The 27,907-nt window shown below is 53.4% G+C and overlaps 1 protein-coding gene across 3 annotated transcripts; it reads right to left on the reverse strand.

The window, feature by feature from the left end:
* Positions 1 to 27,907, reverse strand: ITGA3 (integrin subunit alpha 3). 3 transcript variants are annotated; one of them, XM_072938899.1, is made up of 27 exons: positions 27,768 to 27,876; positions 27,125 to 27,332; positions 19,837 to 19,964; positions 19,432 to 19,511; positions 17,325 to 17,574; positions 15,734 to 15,820; positions 15,164 to 15,371; positions 14,524 to 14,720; positions 12,822 to 12,910; positions 12,560 to 12,696; positions 12,308 to 12,394; positions 11,195 to 11,262; positions 10,985 to 11,121; positions 10,259 to 10,408; positions 10,064 to 10,161; positions 9,684 to 9,831; positions 9,372 to 9,440; positions 8,701 to 8,780; positions 8,509 to 8,586; positions 7,887 to 7,989; positions 7,596 to 7,778; positions 7,301 to 7,423; positions 6,437 to 6,550; positions 5,388 to 5,486; positions 2,648 to 2,773; positions 2,122 to 2,264; positions 1,258 to 1,396 (listed from the first exon to the last, which is right to left on the reverse strand). In XM_072938899.1, exons 2-26 carry the CDS (start codon positions 27,328 to 27,330, stop codon positions 2,154 to 2,156), a joined length of 3,156 nt encoding a protein of 1,051 aa, XP_072795000.1. In that variant the 5' UTR covers positions 27,331 to 27,332; positions 27,768 to 27,876; the 3' UTR covers positions 1,258 to 1,396; positions 2,122 to 2,153. The 3 variants fall into 3 exon arrangements, with proteins under 3 accessions (XP_006218710.1, XP_072795000.1, XP_031530525.1); XM_006218648.4 differs by having other exon boundaries at positions 1 to 1,396; positions 27,125 to 27,903; XM_031674665.2 differs by lacking the exons at positions 1,258 to 1,396; positions 2,122 to 2,264; positions 2,648 to 2,773 and adding an exon at positions 5,189 to 5,272 and having other exon boundaries at positions 27,125 to 27,907.

Here is a 27,907-nt window from a genome sequence, read left to right on the forward strand (position 1 = left end):
GTGTGTACAAACTGGGAGCTGTTTACTGGTTGCCGTGAGAAGCCTATATACAAAGAAGGCACAAGGAGGGGAGGGAACTCCCCTGCTACAGTACCGTGGAAGGGGGTAGAGGCTGGAGAGGGGGCCTGCCAACAGGCAGGGGTCAGGAGAGGTTTTCTGGAACCAGCCTCAACTTCTAATGGGTCACAGGGGAGGAGGCAGAGCCAAGTTGGCTCTGAAAGCCAAGGACAGCCAAGAGCTCCACTTCTCGGTCCCCAGCCCGTGGTCACTGGAGGCAGAGTGGAATCTGGCTGATAGGGCAGGCACAGGGCTCCGTTCCTCCTCTACATTCAAGTGTCGCTCCCTCTGTGATCTTGTGGGGGTCGCTCCAGGCCTTCAGAGGCTGGGATGGTTAATGTGGATGAGAAGTGGTCTCTCCTCTGTATCCTTCCAACATCTCCTTGGCTCAGGACCGGTCTCCTCCTCTGTTGAGGATTCCAACATGCTCCCAGGGCAGTCCCAGCAGTGTGTCAAGGCTGTCTAGCAGCATGTCCATCTTTGTTTCTTCATGGCTGCATTTCCTGCTAGTGCTCGGACCGGCTGAGGCTGAGGACAGAGGTTTCGCAGTGATGCATGAAAGAAAGCCATCCTGGGGACCTTCTTTCCAGTTCATCCTGCTCTTGGGTCTGCACATGCCAGATCCTGCAAGCAGCCCCAGGGACAACCTCAGGTAGGCGCCCCACTCTCTGGCATGGGTCCTGGGAGCTGCAGCCGGGGTCCTGGTGGCCTGGCTCCCTGTCAGTAGTTTTCAATGCGAGGGCAGAGTCAGTTCAGTGACTATGGCTCATGATGGGTCCAGTGTGAACAGAGGAGGTGTCACCACATTGGGGGCCTTTTCCTCCTGGCTCTGGTGGAGCCCCTTTGGCTTGGTTTTGGCACCTTTGGCAGAGGCTGGGACATGTAGGTCCACGCACCATCCAGAGTGCACATACACAGTCCACAAGCAGTGCGACCCACACATGTGCATATGTGTCCAGGGCACAGGGCTGCGGTGCTCAGCCATGCAAGGTCCATGGTCCCAGCCCTCCCTCAGGGAGAAGGCCATGACTGGGCGGCACATGTGTGCACCTGAGCAGGTGTGTGTGTCTGAGCCTGCTGGTGCCGGCCAAAGGCAGCAGCTCCTGCGGGCTGTCGGGGCATAACTTACGATAAATAGAAGAAAGGGACACAGGGGGAACAGGGGGTGGGATCAGGGAGGGTGTCAGTAGTATCGGTCCCGAGTCTGCCAGCTGGTCACCCAGTGCTTCTTGGTGGGCAGGGTGCTCCCTGGAGGTGGGTAGCGCTCTTCCTCCCGGATCCGCACGGCATGGTACTTGGGCATGATGCGGTAATAGCGGGTCCGCTTGAAAAAGTCACACTGGAGGTGGGGGAGACGACGAAGGCCATTAGCATCCAGCTTTTGAGCCAGCGGGAAGATATGCCCAGCCCCTTCCTTCCCCACCCAGAGGTCCGCCAAGCTAGGACCCCGGACCCAAACACAACGCCAGCTCCCTGTGCTGAGACGGGGAGGACGAGGTTCCCCACCCCAGGCCCCAGAGGAAGGAGGAGTTGAGGAAGGCAGAGAGCAGAGGGAGAGGCAGATGGAGACAGAGGGGCAGTCGCCAAGATTGCTGCCGGAGTAGCTAGGAGGGTGGTGGTCTACCCTTACCACAGTGTTGGGAGGGTCACTTTGTCACCCTGAGGGTGGCTCACAAGAGGAAAAGTGCAGTCTCTACTAGTCCCCTCCTTCCCTGTAGAATCACTCTCAAGTTGGCGTGGTGACCTACAGAGGTGGGTCCTAGCATTGGCCCAAACCCAGTTCCAATCCCCAGAGCGCAGAGGGGGGCAGAAAAGGGTTTTTTAATGGATCCCTCTCGGGGTCTCAAGTCCTTGAGGGGCTCAGTGGAGGGCTGGTGAGAGCAGACAGCCTGAGCTCTCCCAGGGTGTGGACGGGAGGCCGACAGAGTGGCCTGCTCTCTGGGGTGGTGCTGGGGACAGAGTGAGGTGCAGAGAGGGCCCATAAAGGAAGAGGAGCAGACAGGACAGAATCAGAGGCCCCAGCCAGCTGGGGGCTTGGGGAGGGGGTCCCAGAGGCCGCGTTACCCAGGTGGGCCGGGGGTGGGGGGCTGCCCCCCTCAGTAGTCGTCGGTCAGCCTCTCCGTCTCTGACGGCTGGCTCTTCATCTCCGCCTTCTGCCTCTTAGCTTCATACAGAGCGCGAGTGCGGGCTCGCTTGAAGAAGCCGCACTGCGGAGGGGGGGAGGTAGGGAGGGGCCATCAGGGGGAGCTGGGGGTGGTCCTTGCCAGCAGCACTCATGGACTAGGGCTTAGGGCCAGGGAGCCTGGATACGTGGGTCCCAGCCCCAGCTTGGTGGCGTGGCAGGAACCAGAGCTCCTGGTTCCCCTTTCTGGCTTGCAGGTCCCCCCATTAACCCAGGCACAAGCATCCCAGTGGGTATGGTAAGGATGGGGCAGGGGGTGAGACTGGAAGCCGGGGAGAAGGTAGGGAGGACGTGGGGGAAGGGTGGGACAAGATGGAAGTGAGGAATGAGATGAAGGGGGAGCCGGTGAGGGTCTGCTGGCAGGAAGTCCTGGAGGGGGAGGCCCAGTGCGGGGCTGGGTGTCCTAACCTTCCACAGCAAGAGGATGATCAGCCCCAGCAGCAGCAGCCCGGCACTCACAGCCACAAGCACCAGCCACAGCTCGATCTCGGCTGGCAGCTCCTCCACCAGGTCAGAGTCAATGTCCACTGAGAACTGGAGGAGGTGAGAAGGGGCCCCTTAGCACCATGCTCACTTATCCTTCTGTTCCAGCTAGGCCCAGGACCCTGCTGTTTGACCTACTGCCAGTAGGGGTCACTCAGGGACTGGAAAAAGCCCCTGCTCGCCCACTGACAGCAGCAAATTCCTCCATTCCCTGGTTTTTCCCGGGTGCAGAGCTGACTCCACAGGAGCAGCCTCAGATCTGGGAGGCAGCCTGGAGTCTGAGTTTGTGACCCACACATCTGGGCTAGGGTACCAGCTCCATTTCTCATGAGCTGTGGGACCTTGGACAAGTAATTTCACGTCTCTGAATCTCCATTTCATGCTCTCTAAGGGGATCATAATGCCTACCTCATAGTATAGTAGAGTGGCCAAAAGTATGGGTTCTGGAGCCAGACTACCTGGGTTCAAGTCCTAGCTGTGCTATTCACTTGCTGTGCTATTCACTTGCTCTGTGACCTTGGGCAAGTCACTTAACCTCTCTGTTGTTCATCTGTAAAATTGGGATTATGATAATAATACCTACCTCATAGGTTGCTGGGTAGGATTAAATGCATTTAATATGAGTAAAATATTTTGAGCAATACCTGATACCCAGCAAGCACTCCATAAATATTTAACAAAACACAGAAAAATGCATAGTATATAGTACCATTTTTTCTTTCCCTACAATGAAGATATATATATATAATACATATTATTGTAACATATTACATATAATTTTATAATATAAATATATGTAATAATATGAAATTATTACATATTATATTTTACATATATATTTATATATAGAAAAGTATTTTTCTGACTATACATGACTATCACTTCTTTAAAAGTTATTTTGATTATTTTTAAAAATATAGGTGATATAAAGAAAATTGAAGGTTCCCAGTAATTTTATTCTGTAGAAATAGCTATCTTCAGCATTTCATTGAATCTCTTTCTGTATTTTTAAATGCGTATGTTAAACATATATTTTTTTTTCTTCCACATAAATGGGATCCGTGTGTACTATACACACTCGTCTGTGACCTTTTTCATCATCTTTCAATGTCAATTAATAAAGATCAACCTAACTCTTCTGATGACTGCATAGTCACTGGAGGAAATGTACCATAATTTATTGAACCAATCTCCTACTGAAAGACATTAAGATCGTTTCCAATTTTATGCCATTATAAACAATGCTTTAAAATATCCCCATTTATTTATGTTCGCATACTTGTCCTATTAGCTCCTTAAGATATACTATCATGCTGGATGAAAGGAAATGTGCATTTTAAAATTTAATAGATATTGACAAATTCATCTCCAAAAATAATCCATCAACTTATACTCCAATCAACAGCATTTCTTTCTTCCTCATCAGCACCAGACAGCACTATTCTTTTTAATATTTTTCTAATCTGATAGGAAAAAGATTTTACTACTGCTATTTTTATTTCTTTACTATTGAGTTGAACACTTGTCTTTCACCCTATGTGCACTGCCTGTTTGTCTTTATGCTGCCCTTTATCTTTACATTTTAAAAATATATCTATCAACACTTTGTCATAAATGCTATAAACTTTTCAAAGAGCAATATATCATTTGCCTTTTTAGTTTTTTTACTGTTTTGCTGTTTACAGATTTAAAATTTCATATTGTCTAATTTGTCCAATTTTTCCTTTGTGACTTCTGGGTTTAATAAAAGAACTCCCTCTCTGCACAATTAAAGATCATCAGTAAATTATTTTCTGAATTTTCTTCTGGTATATTAGATTTTATTTCCTGTATTTAAATATTTAATCTAACTCAAATGTGTTTTTGTTTATGGTGTGAGGCAGGGCTTTCTTTCTTCTTTCCAAATGTGTTCTCCCAATACTACTTAATCATCTACCCTTTTCTACTGATTAAAAATGCCGTCTGTATGATAAAATAGATTTGTATTTGTTCCATTGATCTTTCTGGCCCTTCCTCCACTACCTTAATTTATTTTAGGAAATGTACCATAATGTAGCGAGCTTTCTTCTTTCACCTCCTATACAAATCTCCTACATATCTCCACTTCTGTCTTTTTCGCAGCATATTATTAGCAATTTTGTCATATTTATTCTTCCCAATGTAACTCAGGATCAAGTTTGGGAACTTTTTATTTTTGTTTTTTTGAGGGAGGAGGTAATTAGGTTTATTCATTTCTTTATTTTGAGAAGAGGTGCTGGGATTGAACCCAGGACCTCGTGCATGCTAATCATGTGCTGTACCACTTGAGCTCTACGCTCCCCCAAGTTTGGGAACTTTTTTTTCGAGTTTCCACAGAGACGGAACATATTCACAGAGATGCTGTGTGGATCAAATGAGCTCCAGCAGAGGTTCTGAACCCTGGCTGCACAGTAGAATCACTGGGGAGTACTTTCAAACATACCAATACTGGGTCCCACCTCCACAGACTCAGATTTCATTGCTCAGTGGTGCAGTCCAGACACCGGAAGTCCTCCAGAGGATTCCAATGTGCTGCCAAGATTGAGAACCACATAGCTAAAGTGTGTGAAAGTGCTCTGAGAAGATGCCCTGCGCCCCCACGCCCTAGCCAGGCAGGCACTGCGGTCTCTTTAACACGCTCACTCACCCGCACTGTCTTGTTCTCCATGTTGATGGTGGGGATGCTGGTTCGGAGAAACAGGGTGGCCCAGCTGGCTACCCTAACTCGGTCAAAGTCTCTGTAATCCTGGAAGGGGAAAAGAATGAGTCAAAAAAAGCAGCTAAACCCCTTTGAGCCTCCCTGCTGGTCCTAAGCAGCCCTCCACCCCGGGACACCCTCCTGCTGCACAGCATCCTTAAGCAGCACCCCAGAGGACCTGACACCAGGTCTCTCCTCCATACACATACACGCATCATTCATTCATCTGTGCATCACGTCCTGTGCAGGATGCTGGGACAACAGAGACAATGAAGGTCACACAGTCTAGGTCCCATCTTTGGGCTAAATCTGGCCCATCACCTGGATTTGTATATAAAGTATTTCTGGCACCCAGACACACCCATTCATCCACGTATTGTCTGTGGCAGCTTTGTGCTAAGTCGCAAAATTGAGTAGCTACAACTGAAACTGCCTGGCCCACAAAGCTGAAAAGATGCATAATCAGGTCAGTTATAGAAAAGGTTTGGTCTAGATGTCATGAAAAGGCTGGAACTGCAACCCAGAGTAGAGCGTGGTAAGCGCCATGCATGGCTTCTGAGAAAGTTCTGGGGGTGTCCAGAGGGGCAGAGGTCATTTTCAGCTAGAAAAGTCAGAAAAGACCTTGCTGGTGGTGAAGTATCTGAGAGATCTTGGAGGATGAGCAGGGGTTGACATGCAGAGATAACAGATAGGAACTGGCACCCAGGGGAAAGGAACAGCATTAGCTAAGGCAGGGAGGTGCAAAAGTAATGGTCACACAAAAGAACAATGAACACACGAGAGAAGGTCATCTTGGCCAGAGCCAAAATGATGTCATGTGCGCACACAATTTCACACTGGCACAGCACAGGAGAACCGGCATGCAACCTATCATGCATAAATCTCAGTGCTGTCACTGACACACTCGGGCACACACGTGCACTGTGGCCTCACCCTCTCCCTGTTGCTCTCCCCACTCGGGTGGGTGGCAGTGGAGACCTCCAGACCCCGGCACTGACCTCGATGAAGGTGCTGTTCCACACTCGTGCTTGTATTGTCACGTTGGTGATGATGGGGGCATCAGGAATGGGGCACTCCAGCCACACACAGCGGGTGCGATCACTGCCACAGCTCTGAGGTGGGCAGGGCACACAGGACATGAGACAGGCTGGGTCTCCAGATTCTCCCCGCTTGGCCCCTGGCTTTGTCCCACCCATGGCTGATCTGAAGGAGCCTGACCTCATCCCTTTACTCATGCAGACTCCCTGCCAACCCTGCTCTTACACATTTAAGAGCCGAGCATATCTAGATGCCAGGGGCATGGAGAACAGGAAACCTGATCCCTGCTCATGGAAACGGGGCCCAATCCCAGACACTCCTTTTCCAACCCCTTTTGTTCACCCCAGTTCCCTCCTCTTGGGATGCCACTCCTACCCCTCCATCCAGATAGGCCTCAACTTGCTACCCAGGCCCGTTCCTCTCCCTTCCAACAGAGGGTGCCCTGCACCACCCAGGACTTCCTGCCCACCCTTCATCTTACTCCTTCTCATTCCCCAGCCCTAAGGTCCAGGGCTTTGAGCAGCTACATCATTCCCAACAGGCCGGGGCTCCTGGGAATAAAACCAGTGTCTCTTCCTTTGGCCCACTGTATTGGCTGCTCCCCAACAGAAGGCAAGGGCAGTGGGGTCCCTCTGAGGGTAGGAGATGAGTGTCTCCCCACTGACTAGGGGCTCTGCTCCTGAAGGCAGAGGCCGCATTCCCTCATCAGACCAGGGTCTCTTGGTGAGTAGCACCTCTCTCCCTTGCTTCGTGTGCCCCCAGGTGCCCACACGCCCTGTGACAGGGGGGTCACAAGCCTCTCCAACTCTGCCCTGGCTACTCACCAGCTGGATCTCAGACTTGGCTTTTTTGGCAGCAGCCAGAGTGACAGGCGGGGGGCCCTGGCCTCCCCCGGGGTCCAGTTGTCGCCGCCTGCGCTGTGGGGATGGTGGCCTGTCCCCAGGAACCTAGAGGGAAGAGGCGATTTGGTGGAGGAAGGAGTGAGAACAGAAGTGAGGAGAGGAAAGGGCAAGGGGAGAGGCAGCCCCCAGAGCGGAGGAGGAGAAAGATGCTGGCCTTTGTGCCCTGAGGCATGCAAGTGAAGTGAGTTGGGAGTGAAAGATCCCATGGTGTCCTTACCGAGAGAGTGAGGTTGAGAGGGTTGACAAGGTCTCCAGGTGGCTGGCAGGGCCAGGACTCATTGCTGCGGACGGTGATCTCCGTAGGGTACAGCAGCCACTTGCCATTGATGACTTCGTACGGCCACTCCAGCCCCAGGACCAGGGTCCCAAGGGCTGCCAGACCTTCCCCCATTGGACCCACCTGTGGGTACACATTGGGGTCGGTCATGGCCACTGTCTCCTGGAAAACCACCTGCATCTCACCAACCCCAACCCTCACGCCCTCAGACCCTGGACCCACCACTGGTACCTGGAACTCGTACTTGAGAGGGCTTCCCACATCCTCCACGGTTTTCATGCCAGACTCGCCCATCACTGTGCCCCCAAAGAAGCTTTGTAGCCGGTGACTCACCCTAGGGGTAAGAAAGATGCAGGAGTCAAAGGGGACAGGAGGAGCCCTGGCAGGGGAAGGTGGGCACCAAGGTTAACTGCAGCTCCTCTGACATTAGGCAGACCTGAGATAAACCCCAGCTCTAGCATTTACTAGCTGTATGACCTCAAGCAAGTTATTTATCTTTCCTGAGCCTTAGTTTCTCCATCTGTAAAGTGGAGTTAATCTGTTAAGTGGGGTCACTGTATCATGGGGCTGTTGTGAGAAGTCAATGAGATGAAGTAGATAAGACCCTTAGCACGATGAGCTCCCATGTAATTATCGGGCCACACCAACACCTTAGCCCCAGGGTTGCTGATCCCTCCACTGCTACCTGCTTTGCAATAATAATAATAATAGTAACAATAATGATAGTGATGTTGTTACGTCTTAGCCTGAGATACCAGGCCAAGAGAGGTGTGTCAGAGGAGCTAGAGAGACACCTTAGGGGACAGGGAAGCCCTAGCTTAGTCTAGCAGGCTGTTGGGGGACTGGTACCCACATGCTGAGCGAGGCCTGGAGTGTGTAGTCTACCAGCAGAGTCAGGGTCATGGGCCGCAGGTCGTCCTGATGACTTGAGCTGGGGAAGGAATGCAGAGGGTAGGGGAGAAGATGTTTCAGTTGAGGCTGGGGTTGGGGGAGGGCCTCAGGACCCCTCAACCCCCATACAGACTGGCTTCTCGAGGTCACTCACGTGGAGAGCTGCAGTTGTGCCTGGAGTTCCCTCGTGTGCAGGGTCACCCCGATGACCTCGAAGGCGATGAGCAGCTCCATCTGCCATGAGGGTCAGGGAGGCAGAGAGGGGTGTTTGGGGCCAGGCAGGGATGAAACCAAGGGGAAGAGAGGGGATACTACCATGCTAGGAAGTTGTTTCTCCAGCCTCCTCCTCCCATTCTGGACGAGGTCTCCACCTCCCGTATGTCTCCATTCTTCCACCGTCCCTGCCCCATCTATTTCCCTTTTCCCCTTCTTTCCTGTTAGTGACATCTCTGATACTTCTGAGCTATACGACCTTGAGCAATCACTGAAATTTTCTAAGCCTGTGCTTCCTTTCTGTTAAACAGCATGTGTCTCCTCAGAAGATTGTGAGAATTATATCATATAAAAGAAGCACAATATTGGGCTCAGGACCTGGCACGTAGTAGGTACTCAGCAAAACTGGTTTCTTCACCTCCATCTGCTCTAGCTGTATGCATAGCTCCCTAGTGGCCCCACTTCCACAGTCTCTGGGTTTCTCCCCCTCCCCTTCTCTGGCTCCTTGCTTCAAGGAAGCCTGGGAAGCAGAAAGGCAGAAGCAAGGATAAGGAATGCATCAGATGCGCAGCCTGCGACCCACAGGGCTGGGAGGGTGTGGTTGGCACTCACCCTCTGGTTCCGTTTGAAGGGGTTCCCCAGCTCACAAATGATGGTCTCGTTGGCCTGGCAGGCTCCAGGCTAAAGAAAGAAGACAAATCAGGTCTGGGTGGCCAGAATAGGGCTTGCGCCTCCCCTCTCCTGTGGCACAGGGCCTGAAGCCCTAGAGGTTTGAGAACCAGGTTCCCTTAGCAGCAGAGACGCTGCAGGCCCCTGAGGAAGCCCAGCTCAGAGGAGTCGGGGGACATGTAGATGACAGGTATGTAAGGATGCAAATCCACGGTGGAGCCCTAATTGGGCTCTGAGGGGGCAGAGGGCACTCACGGGGCGCACTGAGGACAGCAGCAAGGCAGGAGGCACCTCCAGGGTGAGCAGCGCCTCGTGGGCGTCTTCCCCAGCTCGCTCTCTGCTCGGGGTATTGGTCACGTTGATGCTTAGGAGCAGTTTTCGGAAGTCTCTCCGATACTGGAGCCTGAGAAGGGAGGAGTCCCGGGCTGAGCCCAAAGCCCCGCCCCCGGGTCCTCCCCACTCCGCTAGGCCCCGCCCCTCAGAAGAAAGCCCCTCTCGGAGAGCTCTGAGGCCCCTTCCATCAGACCTTATCTGGTCTCTCGGGGCTCCCTGACCAATAGGGTCTGGCCTCTCAATTCCCGATAGCCAATGAAATCCGCCCCACCCTTGGCCAATCAGCGCGGCCCACAGCGCACCTGCTCAGCCGCTGCCCCAGCTCCGACACGAAGGCCGCCCGCATCTGCAAGTTGCTGTCGCACCTGTTGTCCTGCCCGCACTCCTTCTGGAACTGGACCTGGGGGTGGTCGGAGGTGTGAAGGGCCCACCACCCACAGCGTCCTCTCACCCAACGCTCTCCCGGCGCCCGCCCTTCCGGCGCCGGCCCCACCCACCTCCGTGTGGTTCTCCAGAGCCTGTGCCTGGTTGAGGACTGGGTAGGCGTCCAGGGGCCGCAGCCCCAGTCGGGGGCGCTCAGGCATCCGCAAAGGTAAAGAGTAGTTCATGGAGATAATGATGGGACGGAGTTTGTCTCGGACGTTGTCCTGGGAAAGGAAGGTGAGATGAATCCAGCTCTGCACTGCAAACCAAGTTTGAATCCTCACATCCTAAGCCCCTAGGGAGAAGTTGAGCACCCCTCCTCCACCCTGAACACCCCCAGTAAGGCTGAACCCCCTCTGGTCTGATTACTAAATTGACCCCCTTCCTACCACCTTGATCCACAAGTGAGGAGATGGGACTCCTCCTCTCCAGAGATCCCTCTAGGGGGAGGATTGAGCCTCCCTTCATTCCTGGGGTCCCCAGGTTGAGCTCTCTCTTTTCACCCTGATGTCCCAGAGAGGGCCTGAGCTTGCCCCTCACTAATGGACCACTTTTCCTCCAAGGTGAGCTGAGTCTCACACCCCTCACTTTGGCCCCCATCCCCACTCCGAGGGTCTCTGTCTCTTCTCTGCCACGGGCTGGGGACTGCGCACTGTACCCTCTACTTACCTATGACCTTCCAGGCTGACCCACCGCCTGTCTCTGGTGAGACCTCATTCCCTCACCCTTGGCCTGGGCAATTCTGGCTACCTCCTCCTGGGACTGTGGAGCGCATATGCTGCCCCTCACCCCTCCCTCACCATCAGGAGCAGCTCCAGTGTCTGGCAGCGCATCTCGGGCATGGAGAAGAAGCCATGGAAGACAGCTGACTGGCTGCGTGCAAAGCGGAGCCGGGGTGGGCGGCGGTCCCGGTCGGCCTCCAGTGTGTAGGCCAGGGCTGCAGGTGCACAGGGTGGTCAGTAAGTGACCAGGTGAGCACGGCCCCCCTCACCCTGCCTCCCAACACTCACTGATGTTCCGCCTGTAGTTGGGGTTCCCGGCACTCTGGTTGTAAGCAAAGCACAGCTCCACCTGCACACTGTTGAGGGGTGAGGGACATACAGGAGGGCTTGGTCACAGTGGGACCCGGATATCCAGGTCCTGGCTCTCATCCCTTTTACTGGTCAAGGGGAAACAGAGCCCTTCAGGGGAAAGGCAGGGGCATAACGGGAGTCCACAGAGCTGGTATGGGGCGCCCCTGGCTCCTTCTCTCCCCACTTTCATTAGAGCCATAGAAAACATGGTTAGAGGGTACCAATGGGGAAACTAAAGCCATGAGAGCAGAAGGAGTTGCTTGAAGTCATTAGTCAGTTGTTGGCCCAGCCCAGATCTCCTTCCCCACCACCCTCTGCTGCCCTGCTCTGTCTCCTTCTGCCTTCTGATCCAGTATCCTCATTCACAAACCGACCTTGGGCTCGTCACCATCATTATCATCACCATCCTAGCAACTAATATTTTTTGAGCACTTAACGGTATACAGGGCACCATACTAATGGCTTTTTGTACATTACCTCATTTGATTATCATAACCCTGTGAACTGGTTATTATTATTAACTTTGTTATAGGCAAGGAATCTGAGACTCAGACTAATAATTTGCTGAAGACGGCTCTCTCTCCTCCCCACATCTATCCACCTAAGTGTCTTCCTCTTCTCTCTTCTTCTAGGATCTCACTCCCCAGAGTCCACCCCTACCACTGCAGTGGGGAGAGCTGGGATTTGAACCAAGCAGTCCAGAGCTCCCACTCCCACTCACCATGCTCTACTGCCCCAGTCTACCCATTACCTCCTGCAAGGAATTTTGCTTTTTAGTTTTTCAAATTTTTTTCTTTAATGGAGGTACTGGGGATTGAACCCAGGACCTCGTGCATACTAAGCATGTGCTCTACCACTGAGCTACATACTCCTCACAGAATTTTGCTTTTTAATGAGGTGTGAAGGGAGGGCAATGCTTACCCAAGAATCAACCCTTTAACAGTAGGTTATGAAGAGTTGCCAAGGGAGGGTTTGGGGAGCCAGGGTGCCCCCTAGCCTGCCCATACATCAGGAGGAATGGGTGGGCAGAGTGGGCCCTGAGAGTCTCACCAGGACGTGGCCGTGCAGAGCGCGGGGTCCAGCACGGATGGCCTGGCTACCAAGGTCCTGTGGAGGATGTTGATGACAGGCCGGGCCCTGCACAGAACACACACAGACATCAGTGCCTCTGGCCTGCCCCAGGCCAGGCCGGGGTCGGGGCTCAGGCTTGCATGGACTTGGTGCTGAAGGTGGACAGAGCTGGGGCTCCATACAGACAGGGATGGAGGATAGAAAGGCTCCGACCACGTCGCCCTGGCTCACCGCAGCAGCACGATGCGGTCTGACAAGCTCCCCACCAGCAGGTCCGGGTAGAAATTCTCATCCACATCCATTTGCCCACTCAGGGAGTAGCCGAAGGTGTTCAAGCCAGGCAGTCCCAGCTTCTCTCCGTGGATTATCTGGGAGCAGGGGGAAGTGGTGGGGACAGGCTCTGGGGTAGGCTCTGGGAAGTGGGGCCCAGGGGGAATCGGGAGGGATGGGTGAGGGAAAGGAGGAAGGCCCCCTAGTCCCTGTCCATCTATACCTGCTGGGGCTGTCTGAGGAGCCCCCCGGAGCTGCCGTGATAGATGTACACTTTGCCCAAGCCCTCGAATGGGGCTCCCACAGCAATGTCTGGGGAAGAGAGATAGTACATGGGTCATGGTACTGTGGATACTGTGGGTCCCACGGCCATAAGCCTAGCATGGCACTGATCTCACCATGCCAGGCAGTGCTCAGAGCATCAGGGAACAGAGCTCTGTGGCTCGGGATTAAAACTGGGACCATCGGGTGCCTGATTGTCCTTTTATATGAGAGAAATTAGGTCCAGGAGAGGGAAGTGACTTACCCAAAGTCACACAGCAAGATAATGTCTCAGGCAGGCCTAAAAGCCTGGATTCCTGACCACTGGTTGTTGTTTGTTTTCTCTTATTATAGTACCTTCCTTCTCCCCCACCAACCGCCCCTCTGAACACCTGGTTCTTCTAGTGACATTTACCAGCAGGGTCACAAAAGCAGGTGTTCCTTGCTGGTGACTTTGCCAGGTATTTACTAAAGCATTCATCTCTCCAATCCTCACAAGAGCGCTGGTGGTAGTTACTACGGTCTGCACTTCACAGAGGAGGAAAAAGGCTCAGAAAGCCCCCAAGCCTCACAGATAATGAGTAGGGAAGAGGCTGTCTGAGCCCATGTCAAACAGTAGGGGCTGGGATTTTAATCACAACACTGTTAAAATGTCCAGACTTTAAAAAATTCTAACCATTATTTCCACACATAAATCCAAAATGATTTCTCTTCTTAAACTTTCTAGTTTGCTGCTTTTGAACTGATAAGGTCTAGGTGACTAGAAAGCCAAGCTTGTTAGCAGAGTATATAAAGGAAGAGTAATAGGTCCTGAGTGACAACCGGACAAATCTTGTATCAGTAAGTTCTTAGGCTCCATTAACTGAACTTTCCAGCACTTGCTTTGGCCCTTTAGTGGCTCCTCTGCCTTCCTTTTGGTTTTCAGCCATGTTCTGGGAAGTTGAGGCTGTCAGAGAAGTGACTCCCAGATAAGCCAGGTGCTCCTGTGGCAGCCAGGCTCGACCCCTTGATCTGTTCCTCTCTCCCTGACATGCCAGGTCTGATTGGTCTCCAAGTCCTGCAGATCATTAGTGATGCCCCCCCATATCTGGGACTTCCTCCCTGTCCCAGCGCTTAACACCCCACACCTGATATACTATATTCCTTATCTTACAAACCCCCAGACTTGCTCTTCCCTCCATCCATCCCTCATCTACCTCCAGAATCATCTTTCAAGGTACCAAGCTATTATATCATATTTCTGCCCCCAAACCTTTTTGGACGTCCCTCTACCATTACCCAAATAGAGAGTGCCAGTTTTTCCACCCAGCTTTCAAAGTGTCTACCCCACCTCCATACTACCTCTCCAGCCTCATCTCTGATGTGAACACCCCACATTCATTAGATTTGGGCACATCAGGCAAGTGTACCATACTCATGTTGCACCCCTTCTGTTCCCTCCATTGTGCACACTCAGCCCAGCCTTCATTGCCCAATGGTATGTCCACCCCTCCAGAAGGTTCACCGAGCTTGCCTTGAGGACCCCCTCTGCACATCATCTTCCCAGCACTGCTGTGAGCTCTCCAGAACTGGGCCCTAGCCCGTCTCGTCTTCGAGCTTTGTCAAGCCTGGTATGCAGCTGGCTCTCAGTCAGTGGGTGCTGGGGTAGGAGTGCTGGCTCATACCTTGGAATCCATCCTGGTTGATGTCACCAATGCTAGCCACAGAGAAGCCAAAGGCGGAGCGACTGGGGCCATGAAGAAGGAGGGAGGGGTGGGCCGGGAAGGAGGTGCCTGCCTGGTTCATGAAGACGTAAATAGCACCCCCTACCTCCTCTTTCCGCTCAAAGTAATAGGGGGCACCCACCAGAAGGTCCTGCCACCTGCAGAGGAGAGAAGGAGGGGGAGATGGGACATGCAGCATTAGTCTTACTTAGCCGGCAAAACTGTGCCAGGGCACATGATGTACAAATGGTGCCTCTGGCCATAGGTCATGGGAAGGACATGGAAGTGTCAAAGTGACTCATCTAATAGAAAACACATGTTGTGGAGAAGCCATGCAGGCACCCAAACAGCCCACATCCACTAGGGCCATACAAGTGATAGGCATAGACAAAGAGATGCAAGTGTCATGAAATTGACATGCAAACACCCAGAATCTCATAAATCTGATTGCAAATCAACGTGCAAAATTGACTTGCAAATCCCTGCAAACAATGGCAAAAAAATGCGTATTTGCAAACCTCCGCTTCTCCACCCTGGATTGGGCAAGCCAACCCACCTCGCCATTTTCCCTGGCCCCAGAGAAATGTCCCTGGATTCTCACCCATCATTGTTCAGGTCTGCCAGGGCAATGGCGCTGCCAAAATAGGCGCCCACCTGCGTGCCCTCCAGCACCTGCCTCCTCCGCAGGTCTCTACCTGCCTCTTGGCTCAGCAAAAAGACAGCGCCCACATGTTGGTGCCGCGGAGCACCCGTCACAATGGTGATGTCCGTGGGGTGCAGGATGGCACTGCCCACCTGCATTGTGTACCCTGGGATGGAGGGAAGACGGTCAGTCAAGGCCCCAGTAAGGTTTGTCCCCTTCTGGACTCATCCCCCCAAGTCCCCCCTTTATCTTCTATTCCCTATTCTAAGTTGGCCAAGAAAGTGGACCTTGGTTGCCCAGCCTCCAGTCCTACCTGCACACTGGACTGTGAGCTCCATGAGGGTAGGGACTCTCTATCTTGAGTACATAGAGGTGATGGTCAGTGAGTGTGTGCGAGCTGAACTAACACTAGTCACACTGCACCTGGCCTCACTCTTCCATCAGGCACTGAAGGTGAGAGGGCCAGGGTGCCAGGGACTGAGCCGCCTTCCTCCTCCCCACCCAATGGGCCACCATGACTGGACTCACCAATATAGAGGTTTCCTTGGTTCTCTGGGTCCTTGTAACTATATTCGGATAAATCCCAGTCCTTCCGCTGAATCATGTAGCTGTTTCCTTCACAGGGATTTGAGAAGAGAGAGTATAAGTCTCCCAGATAAGGATAATAATAACCCCATTTATTTGTGGGTACTTTGCCACTTGCAAACCACTTCCTCTTTAACAGTTCTGTGAGGTAAAATGATGACCCCCATTTTGCAGATGAGAAAAGTGAGGCTGAGGGATGGAGTGCTAGTTGGTCCAGCCGTGGCTGGAATCCAGTCATCCTGGCACCTGGAAACTAGATGAGATTTCCCCCACCTTAGACATTGAAGTCAGACTCCACACCATCATCTCCTAATCTTGCCCCCAAACTCAGGCTGCCTACCTGTCCTCTGCTCCTCAGAGCTGCTGAATGCCAGGGTTCTAAAGACCAGGGGGTGGGAGGCAAGACTAAAGAAGTAAGCAGAGGCCTTGGCCTCAGGTGAGCCCAGAGCTATGACTACACCTCAGGCTACCTGTTAGTCAAGAGGACAAAATAAATGTCACGGGGATGTAATATACAGCACACAGAATATGATCAGTAATAATGTAATCACTTTGTAAGGGGACAGATGGTTACTAGACTTATCATGTGATCATTTTGTAATGTATTTAAATGTTGAATCACTAATGTTTTACACCTGAAACTAACATAATATTATACCTCAACTATACCGCAATTAAAACAAAGGACAAGATTCTGGGCTCCCTCTGCCTGTTGATTCTGCAGCAGTAGGGTGCAGTAAGGAAAAAGGGGTCACTGTTGCTGCAGACTATATGGTGGAGCGAGGGGCAGAGATGCAGGGGGTGTGAGCCGCCAGACTCCTGAGGGGCAGTGTGTGGTGTGGTCATTACAAGCATGGGTTTTGATACAGGGAAATACTCTGGAGCCCTGCCCTAAAGATGGCCTTATATGTACTGACATGAAAAAATGCCCACAATTTATTGATAAGTGAAAAGGAAGTAGCAGACAGCAAGTTTAATATGATTTTGTTTGTGTGTGTGTGTGTTTCTTAAGATATCTATGTATTCTAAAATAAGACTAGAATGATCCACAAGACACTTAGCAGTGTACACTGGGAAATGGGACAAGGGAGATAGGGGAGGGGAATGGCGCTTTTACTCGTTATTTTACCAAATCCTACTGTACCATTTAGTAGTTGTACCAGGAATGTGTTTTATTTTTTAATAAGTTTTTAAATAGTTAACCTGGAGTCAGAGGGACCTGCATTCCAATTCAGGTTTCAGAACCTACTGTTGGCCTTGAGCGATTTACTTTACTTCCTTGAGGCTCAGTTTTCTGTAAAATGGATATAATAGTACTTGCCTTGTAGAATATTGAAGATTAATTAAGATCATATGTGTAAAGCATCTGGCACACATAGTAAGTGCTTTAAAATAGCGGAGGTCATAATGGTTGCTGCTGTTAGCAAAGGGGTGCTCTCCTCTGCCCTCCGGTGTGGATGCTCTGGCAGGCTGCCCCAGGGGCTAGCAGGGGTGGTGGTCTCTGCTCCTCCTCTTCCCCCTGCACCATGCCCACCTTTCCAGTTGTAGGCACCAGGAGCGCCGAAGTACACAGTGTTCAGGGTGAAGCCGCCGCTCGTGCCCAGCTGGCACATGCCCGTCTCCAGGTAGTCGGTGTTGCTGTTACACATCTCGTTGTGGTAGGTCTGCCAATCATCCCTGGGGTCCAGCTCCAGGTCGTTGCCCCGTACATAGCACTTGCCCACCATGCGCCGCTGGTCCTCCGACCCCGACCACAGCACCTGGGTGTAGCGGTGGGCACAGACCTGGGGACCCCAACCCCCCAGCACACACAGCTGAGCCCAGAACAGGGACCCAGGGCCAGCAACTCCATGGCCCTGTGCCTGGCTTTGTGGGAGAGGAGTGGAAAGAGGCCTCCTGGCTCTCCTTTCTTGCCACAGTGATGCCTGGATGGACACTGACTTTCCAGAATTCAGAAACTTGCTCTGAAAGTTAGGAATGCTGTTTTTGGAGGACCAAAAGCTACTGGATTTGACAGTGGCTTAGAGAGCCTGGCAAAACAAAATGGGAAAAGGATGAAGGAATGTGGGGTTCAGGCTCTAGATGGGGGAGGGTATAGTTCAGTGGTATAGTGAGTGCTTAGCATGCATGAGGTGGTCCTGGGTTCAGTCCCCAGTACCTCCATTAAATCAATCAATCAACCTAATTACCTCCCCCACAAAAAATATAAATAAATAAATAAAAGGAGCTAGATACACAGCAGGTTATGAACTTCCTTCTCTGCTGCCCTCTTAATGAAAGGACCACTATCAGAAAACAAGAAAAGCCACGATAGGGGCAGCTAACACTTACTGAGAACTTACTACACTCCAGACCCAAGTCTAAGCTCTTCACGCATTAATCCTTTTAAGCTTCCTACCAGCTCTATGGAGCAAGGGCGATTATCTTCCCCATTTTAGATAAGGAAACTGAGGCACAGAAAACTAAGTAACCTGCTTAAGATCTCGCATCTAGAGAGGCAGAGGATATTGGAGTCTGAGCTCTTAAGCACCAGGCTGTGCTGTCGCTTCTCCTGGCACATTGGAGGTGCTCCAAAAATAGTTCTTGGACAAATCAATCAGAAAAGGGTATTTGTAAAAACAGCAGGGCCAGGCAAAACCCAGACCCAGGCTTATTTCTCGTTAGTTTGCCTTTTATGTGCTCTTCCAGCTGTGAGCCAAACCCAGGCTCTGGTCCGAGTCTGTCCCAAGTCACTGCCGAGTTTCTAGTGCTTGCACAGTGTGAGGCACGCAGTACGTGCTCACGAAAAAGTATGGAATGAATGGAAGGGTGTGTGGAAAACTGCTGAAGGACCCAGGATCTAGAACTTTCTTAAGTGGAATCTGAGACCCACACCATCCATAACAGAGACTAGAAAGGGTGTTTTAGGGAACTGGTGCAAACCCGGAGCTTACAAATATTCAAATGTGACAGAAATCACAACAGTGAAGGCTCTGGGGTGACACTGACTGGAAAGGAGTGCACTTTCTGGAATGATGTAAATATGTTATTTCTTTAATACATGTTGGTTACAGATGTTTAATTTGTCAAAACTCAACTGAAACTTAAAATCTGTGTGTTCATTGTATATAAATATTACATCAGTTTAAAAAATGAAAAACAGTCTATCTGGGACTCAAAAATCGAGCTCTCAGGGGTCGGCACTGAAGAATGCAGGCAGGAGGTGACAACTGACAGCAGGGAGTGGCCCCCAAACCCAAGCCGGGTGAGCTGGGGCAGCAGGGCTGTGCCTCTTCCACCAGCCAGCCTCCCCGGAAGGAGCGCGCCCAGGCCACACCGCCCGAGGCCCTCTCTGCCCTTTCCCTCTCACAGTTCCCTCAGCTCTTTCCCACAAAGGGTGAGCACCCCCTGGGGGTGGGGGTGAGTGAGTGATTCAGACAGGACCCAGGCCGGGCCTTTGGAGACAGCCAGCCGCCCCCCCCACCATAAGTGCAGGATGAAAGGACACACATGTCTGTGGAGACAAACAGCCACAGAAATGGACATTTTCAAGGCTCCAGTGTGTGCACCGAGGACCCCTCTCCTGCCTGCTGCTTCCGTCCTCAGCTTCTGGGAGATGAAGGAGAGGGCTAGAGGGCAGGATTGACAGTGAGCTCACTTACCAACACTCTGCCTGCAGGGCCCTGGCTGGCCACAGTCACCCCGAGCCACATGTCCTCAATAATGTGATGGTTAGGGTCACCTGTGGGCACGGGAGGAATCATGAGCCAGGGCACCTCGCCCCATCCTCCCAGCGTCCAGAGCCTCCATAGGGCAGGGGTTGGTCCCTCCAGGATTCTCCCCTCCAGCAGGGCACACCCCCCTCCTCCCCTTCTCCAGCCCATCACAGTCTGAGCTCCGCAGATCCCACATGGTTCCCCTATCCTCTAGGGCTCCCTCTTCCCAGCTGGACAAGAAGGGACTTGAAACTGCACAGGTGAGCCTCCTATCTCTTCCAGCCATTCTCTCTGTGCTACCCTCTCCACTAGGCCCCTGACCCAGCACTGATCCTCAGGCCCTCCCCTCACTTTTCTCTGCGATGTCCATCCGCTCACAGTCATCCTTGTGGGCAGTGAGTGGGCAAAGGTACACTGCGCCAGTCCGGTTGGTATAGCCATCAGGTACAGCGAGGTCCCGGGGGGCACCAGCCAGGAGCCTAGAAACAAGGAGGTAAGTGGAGCCGGCCTCAAACTCACCAAAGCCCGCTTCACACAACTTGCTGCTCAACATGCATTTACCGAGCATCTGCTCTGTGCCAGACTCTGTGGTCTGGAGATGAATGGATCCCCACCCCTGCCCTCTAGGAGTGCCCAGGGTAGAAGGCAGACAAGGAGACAGACACCTTCAGGCAATGCCTCATGAGAGGAAAGCAGGGAACAAACTAGCCCAGACTATGCACGGGCGGCCATCAAGGAGGCCCACAGAAGAGGGGACCTCGGTCTGAGTCTGAGGATGATGACCAGTGCACACCAGGTGATGGCAGAGGAGGAGCACCAGCCAGGAAGTGTGAGCAGGGGGGTGACTCAGGGATCTGCAAGGACCTCGGTACAGCCGGAGTCCCGAAACATGGGGAGGGACAAGAGGGCAGAGTGGGAAGGCGAGCCATGGAGGGATAATTAAGGGAGTCACTTGGCCAGATCTAGGTTTTGAAAGGACTGTTTTGGCATCTGAGTGACATAATCAGATCTGGGTTTGGGAAGGAATGCTTGGCCTCTGAGATGAAGGTAGATGGGAAGAGAGCAAGACTGGAGGAGGGTTCAAATTCCCCTGGCCTGAGGAGACAGTGTGTGAGAAGGTGGGGTGGGGTGGGTCGTTGGAGGCCTGGGTTCCAAGCCATGTGAGGACTTAGATCTAGGGGTCGGCACTAAAGAATGTGAGCACGAGGTGACAACTCACCCCTAACCAGAACTGGGTGCTGGGTTCAGCAGGGCCCTAAGTGACCTGGGTGATGTCTACTCCCCATCACTTTGAGACAGATATAAGGGGTATGGAGAGGGGGTGGGGTGCTGGGTACCTGATGCTTTGGATAATGTGGACCCAGGGCAGATTCTTGGTTGATGGGCGTGAGAGTGGGGATAGGTGGGTACTGTCAGTCACTTTGCCCCAGCTTGCGTGGAACTCATCTTGAGGGACCCCCAACTGCAAGTTCCTACAAGGGTTCTTGGGGCCCTGGCAGCCCATCCCATACCAGATAGGTGGCTAGAGGAGAGGAAGAAAGGTGGTCGGCCTTGAAATATCTCAAAAGACTTGGCTACCAGCATCAGAAATTCCTGGATTTTTGTCAGAGGCAAATTCCTCAGCCTACCACAGACCATCTGAATTGAATCTGGGGGTAGAGCCCTGGAACCTGCATATTTAACATGCACCCCTGTTTGAGACCCCAACTCTACCACCCCCTGCTCTCCCAGCATCATCTGCCTGCAGCCTCTGGACGTTCTTCCAGGACTGCCTCCTCAATCCTGCTGGGCCCAGCCTCCTCAGTGCCCCTCCATCAGGCTCCAGCAAGGCTATGGCCTGAGGCTCCCAGCTCAGAAATTGGGCGCTGGGCCTCCTGCCTGCGTCTGGACGTGCAGAGCAACAGCCCTGCCTGCAGCTCCTGCCTGGGACCTGAGAGTGAGGGCTGCAGGGAGTGAGCAGGGCAGGGCCTGGGCGTGCCAGGGCCTGGGTGCCTCCGCCTACTGGGTGTCAGGAATGCACTGCCTAGGGGTGGCAGGAAGGGGACCTCTGTCTGCACCTCACACCTCAGACCTCACCCTGGGGAAGGGTTCCTGGAGGCAGGGGTGTGGCTTCTCTAGGCAGAGCAGGGCTAGGAGCTCTGGCAGGAAGGCTGGCAGGGAGTCAGTGTGGCGGCCAGGCCGATTAGTTGTCCTGGATCTGGGCTGGGGAGGGTGCCGAGTGAGTTGCCACCTGTCCACCTTTGGACATCTGCTCCTGGTATGCCTGACAGGTAAGAGAGGGGAGCTGCTGCCTGTGGGAAAGGAACATCTCAACCGGGGAGCCAAAGGGCCTGTTTCTAGATGTGCTCTGCCTCGAGGGATGATTGCCCTTCCCTCTTTGAGCTTTGAGTGTCTCATCTGTAAAATGGGACAGCAGCTGTCCCACCAACCTCCAGGGTTGTTGGGGGAACAAATGGGTTCATTCTTCAAAAGGGCCTTCTGACTGTGAAGCTGAGGCCAACATGAACACTGTCCGTCTGCTCTCTTGTGGCCCCAGGACTGGTCCTAGCACACCCCCAGGCCTTGCTGCAGGGACCCAGGAATTTCCGCCCTACCAATTAACGGGGCCGGGAGCAGACAGCAAAAAGCAGACCAGTTCAGGGGTTTAGGGTGGGCAGAGGATGAGACAGACGTAACACTTCTATGGCCTAAGGATACCAGGCAGTTACTAAGGTGGGGGTAGGGTACTGGCAGCTAGAGTCATTCCAGGGTGGGAGCTCAGATTTGGCTGCAGGTGGCTACAATGACCTTGAAGGGATGGGTCCAGGCCTCAGTGGGCGAGGGAGCCTTGAGGAGCCCAGATTGCATTCCAGGGTGTGCAGTCCAAGGGAAGTGCTGCCATGCCTGCTGCCAGGCCCAAGTTGTGGGGGCAGGAAGTGACTGAGAAGCAGGGTGGCCACACCTTCTCAGCTCACACATCTTAGAGCGAGTGGCCTAAGGGACCCCTCCTCTTAGCCTCCTGAGGTTCTGAGGAGGTAGAGCTGGGCATGAACAGCAATTGGATTGACATAAATTCCCTTACCATCTATACCCCCTCGGCCCTCATCCCACACCAATCTTGTGCCCACTGATGGGCAGTGGCACAGGGCCCTAATTCCAACCCTGCATCCCAGGCCCCTCCCTCCCCAGAGATTCCACAGGGAGCCTCCCCCAGGCCCCCTGGAGTATTTTTAGCTCCTACTTGGCTCGCTCAGAGGCCCTTTAAGGCCCTCTGGCTCCCAGCCCGGGATCCAATGGGTCTACAGCCAGAAGACTGGGAGTGGATGGGGGAAGCGGGCGTGCAGACGGTCAGGTCCAGCTTCCTCCAGCCACAGCCAGGTTTGGGAGAATTCAGAGGGTGGGAAAGACCTCACTGGTGTGCAGATGAGATGTAAATAACTATGCAAATGAGCACATTGCTCCTGCTGCTGGATCTGGTCCAGATCAGAGTCTAGAAGCTGATCCCTCCCAGACCACCACTGAGGCCACCCTCCCAGCAACAGTCAGAAGTGAGATGCTAGGTGGGATGCTTTGCCCTGCTCTTAGAGCAAGGAAGAAAGGAAATTTCTCTCCCGAAGTCAGGCTGGGCTGGGTGGGGTCAGGTGCCCCTCCAGGAGGTAGGGAGATGGTGAAATGACCTCTTAAGGGCCTTTAAACAGCTGCCTCTTCACCCTCTCCTTTGGCTATAGACAGATAGCCCCTCCTGGCCTCCAGGGAGGCCCCTGGGCTCCAAGTTCCAGAGAAGCACTTCCTCACCCCTTCCCCACCATTCTTCAAAGCTAATAGAACAGCAAAATAGAAAACAGTAGAATCAGAGGCTGGGGAAGGGGGTCCAAGGGTGTCAGTGCACCAGGTTGGCTCACCCCAGAGAAGGAGGCCCCCGGAGGGACACAGGGGTGGGGTGAAACTCAGAGAAATGGCCTGTAAGATTCCACTTCCCAGACTTCTCATCTCAGGGAGGCACTGGGGTGGCCCCAGTAGGAAGACTTGAGTTAAAACGGAGGGGCCAGAGAGGCTGGCACTCAGGCACCAGGCCCCCATGCCTTATTCCTTAGGCCAGGAAGCTGGTTGAGGAGGGGGCTTGCTCCAGCTCCGAGCCCTGGGGTGGGGGCAGCTCTCAGATGCCTGGATCCCAGCTCTGTGCCAATCCTGCTGCCCAAATTAGCCATGTCCCCAGAGGCTGCTCCTGTGGTAGCTGGAACTGCAGCGCTCTCCATCCTACACTGCTGCCCACCCAGCCCCCTCTCCCCTCTGGTGACTCAGCCCTAGAATCAGCAACAAGCTGAAGGAAGCGAGAGAATGAGAGAAGCTAGGAGAAAGAGGCCTTGCCCAAGCTTCGGTAATAAAGAACAAGGCTGTTTTTCTCATTTCTTCTCCCTTTCCTTGGCTCCTTAGTATTTTTTCCACATTTGATCCCTTAGGGCATTCTTCGTGTCATCTAACCTCAATTTCTCTTGTTGTAACTGACATCGTCTTCTTTCTTTCTTTGGTTCTGACCAAGCCCCTTTCACTTCATTTTCTACGAGATCAGGCTTCCCCTACTTTCTGCCCGGTTTTAAGCTCCTTGGCCTTGTCTGGTCACTGGAGAGAGCCAGAGGAAAAGGACACTGCGCACCCAACCCTTCTTTCAGCCACAGTTGCTATGCCCATTTCCTCTGGCACGAGCCTTGGAGGCTGCCAGGCGCCTGCCCTGCCCAGAGAAACATGTTTTAGGAGAGCAAGTGAGCCTGGTTCCTGCCTACCTCAGGTATGACATCATCTTCCAGGAGCCGTGGCCACCCCCGCCCCAGGCTTCCCAGACACTCCCATTTCCAGGCAAGGGCCCCAGAGTTATCTCCCAAAGCCCACAAAGTCAGGACAGACCAGGACACCAGGATACCTGGATTCCCAGGAGGGAATGACAGAACAGGCGCTGGGAGAAGTGGGGGTCAGCGATCATCTCCCAGAGGAATGGTCCCTCTACTTCCCCTGGGGTCCTCATGTATCTGGCCAAGAAGCCCAAAGCATCTTGGTCCTCTGTCCTGATCCTGACTTCTTACTTCAGAAACTGGGAAAGTGGGGCCTGGGTTGGGGTGAGCCTCCGATGTTGTGGGCATGGAACCTCAGTCTAGAGATGAAAGTGACAGGAAACAAAGACACACCTGGGCTTTTAACCATTTCCGGAATAAGGCCTTCTTTGACAATATGACGAAAGCTATGTTCTCCCCTCCTCCCAGCCCCAGAACAATGCACAAATACATATGATTTCGCATGTACTTTCCAGAGTCCCCGAATCTCATGAAAACCTTCAGTGAAGTCCATGAACCCTCACCCTTTCCCAAAGGGACTTTGAAGCTAACAGAGTGTAAGACCGCAACTTGACTTGCTGGTTCTCCTGAGCTGTGCACTCTGGCAGCTGTTCACATCTGGCTACACAGCTGCCTGCAGCTAAGCCCAGCTGGCCCAGCTGGCTCTCCCAAAGGGTCACAGGCAGAATTCAGTGAGATGAGGAGACGAGCCAAGATGTAGAACCACCCTGGAAAAAGACTGAGGATACCCAAGACAGTGACCAAGAACTCTATCGATATCTACCTGCCTCTCTGAGATTCATTAGTTTTAGAACTTTCTGGGCTCTTGGCAGGGCTAATGCCATCTTTAGCTGCCCAGGAAGAAATCCTGAGTGAGGCCCTTGGGTAGTGAGGGGGCATCCCGGTCCCGGCTTCAGTACGAGAACCCTTAGCTGCTCCTTGGAGAAATAGGCAGATGCAGAGTGTTTTACATGCATTGTCTCGTTAAAGCCCCACTATCACCCCATGAAGAAGGTGCACTGTTCCCCTTCCCGTGACATGTGAGGAAAGTAAGACTCAGTTATTAGGGACAGATCCAAAACGGGAAACTGGCAATGGGACTCCAGAGCCTCTTCTCCCTCCACGATGCCAAGTTGCCTCTTATAGGCCAAAAGAGACAGGAAGGAATATATAGATCCCGGCCCAACCCCTCCTTGGGGAAAGCTGGCCCAGAGAAGGGAAATATCCTGCTCAAGGTCACATCGCAAAAAGAAGGGGAGAGTATTACAGAATCCATTATTTATTCAGCTTTGCATTATTTACTCTTGCTTTTCTGATGTTCTCTTTACACTGTGTTGCCTTATATCATGCAGATTCAGCATTAAAATTCTGAAAATCTTTTTCTGGGCTGGGACGGAAAGAGCACCAATATAGAAAGTTGTTCTGATGGTAACTTAGGGTCTCCAAAAGATGGAGGATGGGCTAAGGCCAGACTGCAGCTGCTGGGGCTGAACTGGGAAGGGTGTGGTGACCCTGGACTCTGCAGAAGTTAGATGGAATTGAGGCCAAGTAGGTAGGTAGACTGGGCAGGGGCTGGGCCAGCAGGGCAGAGTCTGGATGGACTTTGACATTTCAACTTCCTCAAGTTTCTGCAGGTTCCAGCCAGAGTTGGGAAAGGTTTCAACACACCCTTTACCTGACCATGTCCTCTTGCTCAGCAAGGTTTGACATCTCGGGAGGTCAACCATTAGAGCTACCACCCAAAGAGGGTCTGCCTGTCCTGTCCTAACAACCTTCCCTACTGGAGCAGTCTCACCCCCAGCAGCTGCCCTCTTCCCCTAGCTGCCAACCTCAGCGCACTGAGCTCATGGCAGAGAAACTCGTGAAACCTGGACATGCCCCTTTGGGAATGAGTGTGTATGGGAGTGGGGGTGGGGGACTGCGCTAGCAGCTGGCTGTGTCTCCTTCCCCTCTCTCCGTTACGCTTAGCTCTTTCCCCTTTTTCTCCTTGCAGCTGTTGGAGAAGAAGAACAGAAGAAAGAGAAAAATACTATTTCCCTCTTCAACCAAAACAAACACTCAGGGTTGAAGATTGAACATGATTCTGTGGAATGCAAAGAAGTCTGGTGGGAGGGCATCACTGCTGGGGGTTGGGGTGGGTGCAGGAGACCCGACAGAAGTTGGGACAGCTGCTCATCTCACTTCTGCTTCCCCATCCTCAAGGGGTCAGAAGGAGCGATTGGACAGCTCCAAACGCCCAGACTTGCCCATCACCTCACTCTCCAACCACCAAGCAGTTGAGAAGGCCCTCCAAGTCTAGTTCTGCAGAGGGTGTGGCTGGTGTGGCTGCAGACTAAGTGCGAGGTGGGGGCAGGCTTAAATGCATATGCCCATAGGTTCTTCCCAGGAAAGGGGGAAGATGGATCCATTAGGTGTTTTATCTTGCAGTTTCCCCCAGCTCCCAGCCCTGGAGACAAGAGGCATTCAGTACACTGAGTACTCGGTTCCCAGAATGGGAGGGAGCTCAGGAAAAGAGGACTCCACTTCTGTTCTCCAGGGAGGTTGGAAAGGCTGAGGGGCTGAGTCTAGACAGGTTCTGGTCTGGTCGGCACTTGCCAATGATGACTGCCCCCCCCATCCCGCACCAATCCCTCCACTTCCCGCCAAGCCTCGGTAGCAGGGGGGCTGCCCAGGCCCCCGCCCCCTTAATCCTCGCTCGAAAGAGCAGGCGGCCTTCGAGCCTGGAAGCCAGCGGGCCTGGAAGCCAGAGGGCCCAGGGCTCAGACTCAGCTCCGGATCCGGGCCCGGTACACCAACTCTCTCCCTCCCACCCGACCGCTGCCAGCTTCACTTACAGGTAGCGCTGCTGCCGCTCCGTCTGCCGATGGAGGGCGACCGAGTAGCCAAAGAGGCTGCCCTGGTTCCCGGCCTCCTTCACCACCAGGAATCGGGTGTCCAGGTTGAATGCGGAGCCGACGCGGCCGCCGGCGGCCACTATCAAGACCAGAGCACAGAGCGTCGGGCGTAGGATGCGAGCGGCGCCGCGGGGGCCGCGGCCCATGGCTGCAGGCGGGAGCGGGATTCCGGGCGAGAGTGCGTGAGGGCGTGGAGCTGGGAGTGAGGACCTGTTCACCTGCTCCCCGGCGCCACCGGAGAACACTCGGGCCGGCCGCGTCGTTGAGCCCCTCAGCGCTGATCAGTTTTTGGCCCCCAGCCCTGGTCGTTTTCGCGTCCGCTCAGGGTCTGCGCTCTCAGAGAACCTCGGAGGTCCGAGGGTCTATTCTCCCTCCTGCCCAGTCCCGGGTCACCGCCTCCCTGCCCCGGGCACCCTGACCCCCAGTTGGTGCCGGCCGCGCCCACTAGGTCCCACTGTCGCCTCCGATCCAGGCTCGGCGGCGGATCTGGGCAGGCAGACCGGTCGACCGCAAGGAGGACGGGAGGGAGGGGGGCCCCGCGCGCGCGCCCCGCCTCCCCACGCCCAGCCCCGCACCTCCCCACCTTGCGCGCCCGGCTCGGGCTACGCTTTCCTTCCGGGGAAAGAGAAAAGGTCCCGGCTCCGCCGCCGCCTCTTAAAGGGGCAGCAGCGCCCCTCCCTCCTCATCCTCCCTAACCCGGCTCCGCCCTCTCCCCCAGACACC

This window comes from Vicugna pacos, chromosome 16, assembly GCF_048564905.1.
Source record: "Vicugna pacos chromosome 16, VicPac4, whole genome shotgun sequence".
In the NCBI taxonomy this organism is placed as follows: Eukaryota; Metazoa; Chordata; class Mammalia; order Artiodactyla; family Camelidae; genus Vicugna; species Vicugna pacos.